Source organism: Pogona vitticeps, chromosome 8 (assembly GCF_051106095.1).
Source record: "Pogona vitticeps strain Pit_001003342236 chromosome 8, PviZW2.1, whole genome shotgun sequence".
Classification (NCBI taxonomy): Eukaryota; Metazoa; Chordata; class Lepidosauria; order Squamata; family Agamidae; genus Pogona; species Pogona vitticeps.
In genome coordinates this window covers 24,848,981-24,861,636 of record NC_135790.1, presented here as the reverse complement: position 1 = coordinate 24,861,636, position 12,656 = coordinate 24,848,981, and the positions used below count along the sequence as shown (strand labels likewise).

General features: G+C 41.5%; 1 protein-coding gene across 5 annotated transcripts; it reads left to right on the top strand.

Annotated features, from left to right (window-relative positions):
• The first annotated feature begins 452 nt into the window (after nt 1–452).
• CRTAM (cytotoxic and regulatory T cell molecule) lies at nt 453–12,461 on the top strand. Of its 5 annotated transcripts, none has more exons than XM_072979183.2 (12): nt 453–803; nt 3,140–3,277; nt 3,839–3,991; nt 4,699–4,842; nt 5,702–5,857; nt 7,440–7,541; nt 8,249–8,347; nt 8,481–8,579; nt 8,731–8,832; nt 9,890–10,036; nt 10,637–10,720; nt 11,468–12,461. In XM_072979183.2, exons 1-12 carry the CDS (start codon nt 755–757, stop codon nt 11,599–11,601), a joined length of 1,407 nt encoding a protein of 468 aa, XP_072835284.2. In that variant the 5' UTR covers nt 453–754; the 3' UTR covers nt 11,602–12,461. The 5 variants fall into 5 exon arrangements, with proteins under 5 accessions (XP_072835284.2, XP_078235757.1, XP_078235756.1 ...); XM_078379631.1 differs by having other exon boundaries at nt 642–803; nt 3,137–3,277; nt 8,734–8,832; XM_078379630.1 differs by having other exon boundaries at nt 642–803; nt 3,137–3,277.
• Nucleotides 12,462–12,656: the final 195 nt, after the last annotated feature.

Here is a 12,656-nt window from a genome sequence, read left to right as displayed (position 1 = left end):
AGACAATGCAGAACTGATATTCCAACAGAATGAGACGCATCTCCAAACAGTTTAGAAGCTCAATGGGGGGAATTGCTGAGGTGGAGGGCAGGTGAGCTTCCCTATGGGGACAGAATGCTACCCAGGAGAGAACACTACTAGAGAGACCCACTGGCCCACCTCGGGTGACAAAGGCAGCCAGAAAATGGGCAAAGCTTTGGATATGTGGCTCAGGATTTCAGCACACCAGCTGAATGAATGAAAAAGCAACTGTGATGTCGTGGATGGAGGCAAATGATAAATTCAAGAACTTGGGCATCTTGATGAACTTGCCAGCTTGGTGTCAATGAATGCAAAATCGCTTCAACCATACAGTTTGGGGAAATCGTTTTGCCTGAGATGTTTGCAACACGCCTCTTGGTACGGCAAAAGTGTGAAGTGCAAAAACGCAGCCTTTAAAGAGCACTCCACTTCGCTGCCTGATGTCAGCAGTGACCACAGAAAAAGTTAATTTTAGAGCGTCCTCCAAGAGGCCACAACTTTCTCGGCTGCAGTCGCAAAGGAAAGTGCCTTCTTTGCAAGGTGTGAAGGTAGGTGGGGGCTGCAGAAGGAAAGTCTGCCTCCTTTGAGGGATGAAGTCATGGGACGTGCCGTTTGGGGGGCCCCCGTTGAAAAGGACGGCCCACCTGTACGCCCCTGGACTCAGAAGATACAAGAGGAAGCTTGCTCAGCATCACGCAGGGGCCGCCAGTGAAGCAGGAAACACCGCCGCAACATGCCCCTCATTGCCATGCTATGTGTGTTGGCTTTATTCCCACTACAAGGTATGTAACTGACGACAACTTTATTCTTTGTGACAGGAGAACTGTCTAGCTTCAGGGACTTCTTTGCGCGTCAGCGATTTTGCAAAGACATGGCCATATTAATCTATTCCAGTAAAACAAAGTAAGTAAATAGAAAGGAGAGGAGAGGAGAGTTACATCTTCCAGCACTTTTCAGACTTGTTATGGCAGGAGTTTTCACAATCCACTTTTTCAGCTGCTTGGGATGGTGAAGTTCCAGCCATACGTTTATACACACGGTAGTCATGATTAGGCATGCGGGATCAACTAGAAATCTAGAAATAAAGAGGATCAGGGGCGTGGGAGTGGTGATTGCATATTTTTTCATTTTTGTATAACAATAATTATAATGACAAACTATAGCTGTATAACAGATCGTTTCTATGACCCTTCTACAACTTGTGCTCCCCTTGGCTAACATGGCGGTTTAAGGCACTGCAGTCAAAAAAATATCATCATAATCATCTATACGTCACTATGGTTATTTCTTTCTACAACCACACTGCAAACACCTTTCTTAACGGGATCTCCGATAAAAATTAGGAGCCAACATGAATCCAACATGCTGCCTTATAGAAATTCAAGTCCAACTAGTCCAGTGTTCCCCAGATGTTCATGGACTACAACTCCCAGAAATCCTGGCAAGCACAACTCGTAGTAAAAGCTTCTGGGAGTTTTAGTCCAAGAACATCTAGGGACCAGCTAGTAGCTCACCGAGGTATCAGGCAGAAGATTATCTCATGTCACCTGCAACTTAATTCTTGCTGGCTTTAGGGTTTAATGTAAGGTGCCGAGGATTATGAAGATGGCAAGCTTTTTTTCCATAAGAGTTAAGATTTGGAGAACAATATATATTTGCACAAACTGCATAAATCATGCTGTGTGACATTGTGCAAACTGCATAAACTGAATACAGAAAGCAACTAAAATGCTATAGCTACTGCTTTATTCCATGGCAGTTTAAAAATCGAAAGCATCAGATGAGTTGTTGTAAGTCCAAAAAGGTAATTTTTCAGAGTTTTGTGGTTTTTTCCATCCCCTATCTCAGTTCAAGACTGGAATTTATTGCTGTCCCACATTCATGCTTGTGGCCGGAAACTATAGACTGGTCTCATGCAAAACCACAGAGACCTTTCAGGCAGCACTAATGTAAACCCAGCTTAGTCTTTTGTGTGTGTGTTTTTTGTGTGTGTTAGAGTTCCATAACCTTTGTTTGTAACCTATGCACACCAATGGCAAACTCATATAAACAGCAGTACACATGGTTAAAGTGAACATACAGATGGCGGGGTCAGAATCCAACCTCATCTAATGGTCTTTTACCTGAACTTCTAGATATTTCATGCATGTATCAACATGGGCTATTACGCCTGAATTGAATTGCTGCGTTTTAGAATGTGCCCCAAGACACTTAACGCAGAGAGCAATTTACCTGTATTTCGGGTTTTGTATCACATTAATGATTTTATACATTCTTGCCTATTTCTGTTGTTTCAATAACGAGAGTAAATAGAATTAGAATCTGACATATGAGAACTAGATTTAATGGCGTGATGTAGCTGCTGGTTGAGCCGATGGGAAATTGTCCCCCTCCCAGATTTCCTGAAGCATGCTCTCACCTCATGCCTTCCCCACCCCTTTTTGGGGCTAAAATCCATAATAAAATTCTATGTTCATAATGAGGGTGGTGTGTGTGTGTGTGTGCGCACGCGCATTTGTCTAAACTATCTATCTGAGTCTAAAATAAATAACTTTTCATCTTAAAAAACTATGTTCCCACCAATACCGATGTTTGTTTGTTTGTGTACATTTCTATCCCACCCCACTAGTGGCAGCTAAGAGAGGGACAGCAAAAATTACGTGATGACAGAAATAATAAAAACAACAAGATTTAGAAAATTTTACAAAAAATTGTACTAAAAGTACAAGAACAAAAAGCACAGGGGAAAAATGACCAAAAAAGAAAAAAATAATAGGCAGCTGGCAGAAAGAATTCAGAATGGAAGTAGTCATAAAGCAAAATGAAAATTAATCAAAAGTCATTAAAATTACTTAATTGGGGGCAAGGCTATAGAAAGGTTTATGAAAAGAGCCAGGTCTTTGGTTGAGTCCTAAAACCAAGGAGGAATAGAGCCTGCTGCCCCTCTGAGAGGAGGGGATTCTAAAAGTGATGTGGCCACCACAGAGAAGGCCCCGTTTTGAGTAACTGGGCCACATAAGGTATGATCTTTAAAGCAGATGTTTAAATGTTTTCACTCCGAAGAAGACCCCGTTGATCACCCAGGAGTGGCGCCTCATGAACCTCTTTTCTTTAGCAGGTGCTTTCGAACAGGAGACTTTGACGGTAGTGGAGGGGCAGAATCTGGACCTGCGTTGTGTCATGGCTGCACACAATGGATCTGTTTTGGAATGGAGGAACCCTAGAGAGTTTGTGATTTTTTTCCAGACATGGCGAGGTAAGTGCAGGAGAACGTTGGTCCCCCTACGAAACAATTTTTCCCCCACTGCGACAAAGGAAGAAGTGGGTTTTCCTTCTGTGTCTTTGAGTCATACACCCCAACACAACTGCGTCCTCGTACATTCCTGCAAGATGTCAATGTCACGGAAGACCCACCATTGTGGTTAGAATGTGTGAATACAAGCAGTTTCTTCCAGTGGGTTTAGCATGGCCTCTGCAGTTTAAAAAAAGGAAAGCAACACGGTCTCTATCAAGAGAAGAACACTCTACGCATGACCAAGAAATATCCAGCCCGGGAAAGCCTGTGCCTCTATAGGTTTATTAACCACCAATGTGCTACTAGATTCATCCTGATGAATATTGCCTCTGACCACCCCACCTCACACAATGTGGTTTAAAAAAAGCTCCCTTTGGCTTCTGAAATTCTAGCACACTGCCCATTTCTGGATCCATTCCTTCATAATAATACAGATCCCAGTACAGTTCTTTTAAGCATGGGGTTTTGCTGTCTTTCGCACTCATCTGCTTCTCCTGTTTTGTTTTTTGTGTTTGTAAACAGGGATAAGAGACCAGAGGTACACCATTACGCATTATTCAAATGATGCTTTATCCATTCGTCTGTCCAACGTGACAGTCCATGATGAAGGAGTCTACACGTGCTTCAGCTACAGTAGCCGAATCAGAAGAAAGCAGGTTAAAATCACTGTCTTGGGTGAGTCCCTGGACTCCAGGCTCCAAGAAAGTGGTTGTGATGCCAAGATGGGAGGGATAAGATGAGAGCGGTCATTGAGCAGGAGACAGGCTCCAACTGTTGAGCCAGGCGTCAGAAGGCTGTTTGCTGAAACTCACTGAGGATGACCACGGCCCAAGGAAAGTTCCAGTTTTATAGCCCTTCCTCTTCAGGCAAGCCAGTGGTCAATTCAGATCAATGGGTGATGACTCCTTGTCCTGGGAGGGTCTCCATCCTGTGGCCATGGTGGTTTCCTACACAACACAGCTGTTCACCCTTCTAACCTTGGCAGCTACTCCTGGCACATAATATATCCTTGGCTCCAGATACTGGTAGATGCCAAGTGAAAGAAGAGAAGAGGCAGTGAGAGTCAAGGTGCTGAACCCAACAGTTGTGAAGCTGAGAAGGTACACTCAGGTTCAATGTACTGGCACTATTTTAGCCATCGTCCAGGAAATATCTTCTCAGTTGTAATTTTTGCCTGTACCCAATAATAGCATGTTTTCTCTTACTCTGTTCTGATTGTTGTCTTTCAACTTACTTAATAATTAAAATATATATATAAGAAGTCAGTTTAATGTCTGGAGATGCTTAGACATTGGGAGTTGACCATACCTTCTTTCCTATGATAAAGTTGTTGGTGCAAAGGCTACAACCTCCAAATCTGACCACGTGTCATCCTGTTGCAGCTGCCCCCTCCAAGGTTATGTTAGAAATATCGCGGGTGAGAGTTGACAACCAAGAAGAAAATGCTGTTTTGAGGTGCTCTGCCTGGGGGAGTAAGCCCCCTCCTCAGATCATGTGGCTCCTGGACAGTGGGGTGGAACTACTTGGTATGTTTCATGTCCTTTACTTCTTGATAATAATATATTTTAAGTTTTCATGCACTTCTTAAAAATCAGGATAAATACAGTGACAGGCATCCTGAAAACAGGATGCTACTTCATCCTATCACCAGATGATCCCACAAATGTAGCTTGAGCAGAACATTATCTCATAGAATCAAAATTGCATACACGATTGGAAAGTAAGATCATGAATAAACAAATCAACTTCAACCATTGTATTCATGGTATGCATCTAATAGTCTTGTTTTCTGTTTCTCTTCCAAATATACCTTAATGGATTTCTCTCCCTAACATTCATTATTTTTTTAAGCAGCAAATGCTGACTATATCTGTTGTTGTAAATATAAAGGTACTACTGCTGGGTTACACTGAAAATATATCAAAGGTCTTCGTTCTGAATGTATCAGCAGAGGAAGGCACCAAATATATACTTGTGGTGACAGTAATAATAAATGGAGATGCTGGCAGCCATTGGCTTACCTGCCTGAGGGTTGCAGGGAAGCTAGCCAATCAGAAGGGTCTCTGGCAGATACTTAGCTGCTCTGGTTCATGGCAGGAAAGGGGTTAGAAAAAGAGAGGTCAACAGAGCAGGTTCATAGAAAGCAAAGTTCAAAAGGGGTGGTTTCAGGAGAAGAGAAAAAAAGAAATGGGAAAATGCAGGAGTCAAAAGGGAAGGGGAAATGAAGAATTGACAGGACATGGTTGTACGGTTGAAGATATGAATTTCAGGTACTGATTCCAACTAATCATAAAAATATTCTTTAAAACTGTTCCGAACAGATGTTCCAAATTTCATGTGATATTTTATCTATAGGAATTATTTTCCCTGGCTTTTGTATTATAGGTGATATGGACAACCAGCTGGAAGCCAAGAAATTTAATTCGATCAGCATCATTTCAGTCCAGACATACACTTGGAGGTCTCCCATATCTTGTGTTATACGCCATGAAGCTCTGGGAGAAGAAAAATTAACAGTAACTTTGTACTCCAAAGCCTCAGGTAAGTATGGCGTTCCCAGAGAGGCAACTGACTTTGTGTAACACTAACAGTGTGCTCACACCAACACAATAAGCCACATGTGGTTTCTAAGAGGGAGGAAGTAGGAACATAACATTTAGTCCAGACTAGAGCCAATATGTGGACCAAGAACTCCCAGAAGTAAAAGCTGGATTTCGAAGGGGCAGAGGAACTAGAGACCAAATTGCTAACATGCGCTGGATTATGAAGAAAGCCAGAGAGTTCCAGAAAACCATCTACTTCTGCTTCATTGACTATGCAAAAGCCTTTGACTGTGTGGACCACAGCAAACTATGGCAAGTCCTTAAAAAAATGGGTGTGCCTGAGCACCTTGTCTACCTCCTGAGAAACCTATATGTGGGACAGGGGGCAACAGTTAGAACTGGATACGGAACAACTGATTGGTTCAAAATCGGGAAAGGAGTACGACAAGGCTGTGTATTGTCTCCCTGCTTATTTAACTTATATGCAGAATACATCCTGCAAAAGGCTGGGCTGGATGAATCCCAAGCCAGAACTAAGATTGCCGGAAGAAATATCAACAACCTCCAATATGCAGATGATACCACTCTGATGGCAGAAAGTGAGGAAGAATTAAAGAACCTCTTAATGGGGGTGAAAGAGGAGAGCTTTCCCGACTATGGCCTTTCCCCCAAGTGAGCCAAACATAGCTGTCTGTAGTTGTGGGTCTGTCACATGGAATTCATAGAATGGAGGATTATGGGATTTGTAATCTAAAAATGGCACGATGAACTTTTTTAGTCAAGGGAAATTATTTCATTCTGTCTGTACAGATGACCGTTTGCATAGCAGCATACAGAACTGAGTTTGTGTTGTTTTCTTCAAAGAGTGGGCTTGCTTTCAAACTGTGGTCTGATTTTTCCTGACCGCTGGCTGCCCTAGAGGCAGCCGATGGGAGTTTGGGTTCAACAACATCTGCCACAGTGTAATGCTTGTGACATATCTTGTTCTTCATGAGAACTGGACTTCCCAGGGGCTTCCAAGAATACAAACCCCCTTAAAAACAAGGTGTCCCCCTCAAGCAGAAAATCAGAAAAAAGTGATTTTACTCTACTTTCACTGGTCTTGCAGCAGCAAACCTGAAAAGGGTTGGGGGGGACAACAAGGGCATGCCACCCACATATTGCCCACCCCCATCCAGACATGGTGTAAGCTGAACTTGTTTTTGCAAACTCTAACACAACCAATTTTCCTGTAACCTTTGCAAGTCTCCTGGGTTTCAGCCCTTTGATTGTTGTAATCAGAAGCTGAACGAAGCTGAAATTGAACAAGAGAAGCACTCAATCCTATGGAGCTATTGTGTTGCCTGGCAATACAGGGCACTTTTCCTATCACACACACACACACACACACACACACACACACACACACACACACACACACACACACACACACACACACACACACACACACCAGTTAAAATCTCGGGTTATCCGCTGAAAGTCCAGTTATAAAGTGACCTATATGACTTCAAGCATTTACTATTAGGTTTGTACAGCTGAGACCAAGAGAAGGAATAACTGTTCCCTCTTTATTTCCACAGCTTTGGAAAAAATATTAAATGGGACTGAAGAACATTCGAATATATCAACACCCTCTCCAAGTGCAGGAGCAGCTACTCTGAGTTCAAATTCTACCCTCAATGGTATGTTAGGGTTATTTAGCAATATAGTCAAGTTTTAAGTCTGCCTTTGGAATATAGAATTATAGAATTATCCAAGGTTTTGTACAGATCAACAGAACTGAATGGGTTCTGATTACAGCACAATTTACACACACTGGTTTCGGCAGAGGGAGGGCAAACCAGTGTTTATTGCAATTGTTAAATAATTCTGTATCAGAAATCTTTGGTATAACGTACTGTGACTATTCCTGAGTTCTTACATACTGTACATGCATTGATGTTTGATCATTAAACCAAATGTTTTAATGTGCTGACAATTACTTTAACGCATTCCTATGAATTAATGGCCTCTAAAGGTCTTATCATAGTCTTGCCATGATAGTCTTGCTCAGGTCTTGCAAACTCAAGGCTGTGGCTTCCTTTATTGAGTGAATTCACCCAACGTTAGGTCCTCCTCTTTTCCTACTGCCTTCCACTTTTATTAGTATTATTGTCTTTTCCAGCAAATCTTGTCTTGTTTAATGTCTAAAGCCAATAGCCTCTGTTTAATCATTTTAACACCTAGTGAGAATCCAGGTTTATTCTGATCTAAGACTCACTTATTAGTCTTTCTCACAGTCCACACAACTCTCCCCAATACTTCATTTAAAAAAAAAACTCTTTTTTCCTGTTAGCTTTCTTCATTGTCCACATCAAATCAATAACATTCCCTTTTCACATTTCTACAGATTCAGAACAACAGTTAAATACAACAGAAGCAAAGTCTAGTGGACGGATGCCTTCTGCAAGCACTGAAACACCATCTCTGACTTCTAACACAAACAATGGTATATAGAAATAAGGTTACAACCCATTAAAAAAATTAAGAAATTAATGTTTGCTTAATTCAGGTCATCTACCATAATACCATAGGATATTCTTCATTCATTATTCTGTTTTGTTGTGTTTTCATTTTAACAGCCCCCCACAAAAGATTAAATGTCACCAAAGGACCTTCAGGTGTAAGGGCATCATCCTCAAGTGCTTCCACGCAGATCTTGAACTTTCAGACAACGGATGGTAAATTAGCACAGCTAAATGTTCCTTGATCGGTTGTCTTACACACCCAGCTGACTTCAAGCTGACCCATTGCAATCATCAGCGGTGCATTATTTGTTCCTCCTGGCTTTTGGGGGGGGGGAAAGTAACTTTCTCCGCCTTTTCATTCCAGCAGAATCCAACAGCGCACGGAATGCAACGGTAGGAAATTTTAGTGCACAAACAACACCACTGAGCACTGATGTGGCAACTCTAAGTTCTCAGATAACGAACGGTAAATTAACACAACTGAACATCCAGACTGTGGACTGTGGCTGGTGATGGGAAGCCTGTAACTCCCTAAATAGCGTCAAGGGCCACCGGTCAGTTTCCAGGCCCGATTAAAAGAGCTAGTCATGATCTATACAGCCCAATATAATTGAGATTGAGGCTCTCTGAAGAACCATATTTCCCCATAGGAGCTTTCTAGCTTTTAAGACAGAGCCTTTTGCACCTCCACTGGCATGCTGGGTGAGGAAGTGAGCGAGTAATATTTCAACAGCTGCTGCTGCACTGTGGAACTCTCTCCCACAGGAGACCCAACTGGCCTCCTTCATAGCGTCTCGGCTTTCAGCCATCAAACTGGGCAATCCAGAACAGAGTTTCAGTCTCGAATATTTTAATCCTGTTGCATAGTGTATTCAGTAGGAATTAAGAATCACTTGCATGGGACAAAATTCCCACTGATTCCATGGTCCTGCTTACTATGTGAAGCAATGAGATTTCAGCTGCTGTGTTTTGAAAGTTTTTAAATCCGCTTTAAAATGGGTGGTCTTGCAAACACTATTATGTTTTCTTACTTTTTTACTCTTTTAGTTGTATGTCCTTTTTTAGCCATTGGTGTGCCATCTTGAGTCTGTTCATCAAGAGAAAGCCAACACAGAAATGAAATAAAATAAATTAATAAATAAAACATTATTTCAACATATATTGACTATGATTCCTTATCATCTAGGCCTGTCTTCCCTGACCCACTGGCCTGCAGATAGATTGACTTGCAAACCCCATTCTCCACAGGTTGTCTGGGGACAATGGGAGTTGTAGTTCAAAACACATGGAGGACACCATGAGAGGGAAGGCTGGCAGAAGCCACATTTTGCACAGTCTCACTTATGGGGAAAGAGCCGCCTCCTTTTCTTCTGTAGAATCCAACTATTTCCCCCTGAAAAGAACAGGGCTGTTTCCAAGAATGTCGTGTTTTCCTCGGCACACCAACTACAACATTTTGTTGCTAGGAGACAGTACTCAACAGCATTAAAACTCATTGGTGTGTTTGTGTGTGTTTTTAACAGAGGCAAACCTTACCTATAAAGAAATCCTCAAGAAGAACCCGAGCGTTTTGTTCCCCGTCCTTGTGACTGGGCTCCTTTTTGCTTTGCTCATTATCATCCTCCTCCTTGCAATAAAACTGTGGAAGGCGCACCAAGAGTGGAAGAAAGGTAAGGGTCTATGGCCAAATCCAATTAAGAAGCGAGCGTTTCCTCTGGATGGCTTGACAGACAGACATAAGGCAACCACCCTTTTTTGTCACAGGAAAACATGACCTGAAACACCCACCCTCTCCCCGGTTACCTACTCTCTTTTAATATCAACCGTTTCTGTCACTTTATATTGTTATATTAATTTAGAACATTTTTCTCCTTGCTGTTGCTGCTCTATTTGGCTCTTGCATCTATCTACCTGCTACATTCAACCTGCTTAGAATTATTGACAAATCCTTGTCTGACCCAAGGTGTTGCAATGGTCTTCATTTCCTACGTATTTGAGATCCAGGGCTGGCCCTACCATTAGGCAGAGTGACAGGTGCTAGGGAAACTATAGCAGCCGCAAAAGGTGTAATTATGGTGCTAACAGCTTTGAACGGCAGGACGGTCTTTATAGGTACCCAGTAGCTCCCTCCGAAATAAATCAGACTTATTTCCAGCTGTATATGTCGAAATGCAACCTCTTCTATAGAAATATCTTCTGCCTCTTCCTGACAAAGCCTAGCAGAACTTCACAGCTATTTTTCTTCTCCTTTCTGAATCTTGTCTTTGTAGAAAACGATATTTTGGAACAGACACTGGAAAGTAACAGATCCAAGCCAAATGATGATCATCTTCGGCAGGAGAAAAACCAACACAGTACGCAGACTCCATGTTTATTTAAATTGAAATAAGCCAGTATAAATGTGTAGAAGCAACCTGGGCATGGTTGGCAAGCAACTAGCGAGTCTTTGGACCAACACTGGTCTATTTATAGTATTCTTCCTGGCCATTACATTGCAAAAACAGTTGTGTGATGTGAGAGGTGGCTGTAAGAACAGGGCATGCCAACAAGGTTGTGGAACTCCTTGCCACATTTCCCCCTTTGTCTAAAATTCATGCCTGTGACTTATTTAAGCCGCATCACTCATTTTGTAGCCAAAATGAAATTCTTAGGGGATGAATGAGTCTTAAATGCTGCTATGAATGAAAAGATCTGTCCATGGTACCTGCCAACGTAATTGATTGAATGATGGGCGGACAGCAGAGCTTCTGAAGCCAGTCTTAGAGCCTGAAAAGGTTCAATATGTCCCTCATCATCATCTTACAACTGCCGACCTAGAAGGGATCCAATAGATCATGGAGTCCAGGCCCTGTCTGGGGGAGGCACAGAGAGGAATTGAACTCCCAGCCTCTAGTTCTGTAGCTAAAGACCTCAGCCACTGAGCTATCCAGCAGTTTTGTCTGTATAGGCTCTCCTTTAGATTAATGCTACCAGAAGTTATTTGTCGAGATGCTCATATGACGAAAATTCATACCATTAGCATTCTTATTTGGACAAAATTAGCACGCGCACCTCAACCTATAATATTTATTTCTCTTTTTTGCTTTTTTTAAAAAATCCAGTCATTCCTTGGAAAACCAGTAAGAAGTATGTAATTCACAGATCATGCTCAAGGACATCAAAAAATTCAGAAGAGAGTCAAGATTCTTCTGTATTTGAGAAACAAGTGCCCTACATTAAAGAAACTGACTTGTAATCATCAGTGCCTATTGACTGTTTTCAACTGCATGCACTAGATGCTACTTGGTGCCACTGGGCGAGCAGGGAAATCTTTCTTCACTGCACCGCTCGGGGGAAAAAAAATCTTCAAAAATCAGTGAATTTTGGACTACAAAAGTAACTCATGCATAAGGAATCCTACAAGTCTATACAAAAGTGCAGCTTTTATATCTTGTTATTTAGCCTCTCATGTAATAAAATATGTTGCATTGATTTATTACATCAGAGTATCTCAGGCATCCATGAGCATCGTTTCAGGAAACTGTCACAGTTCCTTGCAAATGTTTTGTAAAGGAGGTCAGACTTATTATTCTCCAAACGGTAGATGGGAAGGGTGAGGCCACCCTTTCATGAACTGCTGCACCCTGACGGCTAAAAGAGGTGGCATATTCATTTTTAGCTGGCTGGACGCTTCAGTGGTTTAGTTATTGGGCTGTGGAGCTGGAAGTTGAGAGTTCGATTCCCCCACTGGGCCTCCTGTGAAGCAGAGCCAGCCTGGGGGGCCTTGGGCCAGCTGCACCGTCACAAATTGACCTCTGAAGAAAGCCATGGCAAACCAGTTCTGTCTATTCTCTACCTGGAAAAACATGAAAAAGGGTTGTCATAAGTCAGAATCGACTTGATGGCACATTATTACAGTATTAGCATGGTTTGCAAGACATTTTGGAATTGCTTTAGGGGAGATGTTTTGATGCTGTTGTTGTTGTTCACTTCAGAACTGATTATTGCTTTGCATTCGATCCCAATATTTTTGTACACTTCTATATATTTATATATTTTGATGTTTTATTTGTGGCTGGTCTTTTGACCGTAATAAAGTTTTATCTATTATTATTATTATTATTATTATTATTATTATTATTATTATTATTATTATTATTATTATTATTATTATTATTATTATTATTATTATTATCATCATCATTATTATCATTATTATCATTATTATTATCATTATCATTATCATCATTATCATCATTATCATCATTATCATTATTATCATTATTATTACACCTGACACAGTCAGTCAAA

Bases quoted from the DNA above. Each gene is read 5' to 3' on its own strand.
- CRTAM (XM_078379630.1), top strand. From the start codon at position 755: ATGCCCCTCATTGCCATGCTATGTGTGTTGGCTTTATTCCCACTACAA. The intron at 804-3,136 runs GTATGTAACTGA...TCTTTTCTTTAG, and splicing joins GGCTTTATTCCCACTACAAG to CAGGTGCTTTCGAACAGGAG. The intron at 3,278-3,838 runs GTAAGTGCAGGA...GTTTGTAAACAG, and splicing joins TTTTTTCCAGACATGGCGAG to GGATAAGAGACCAGAGGTAC.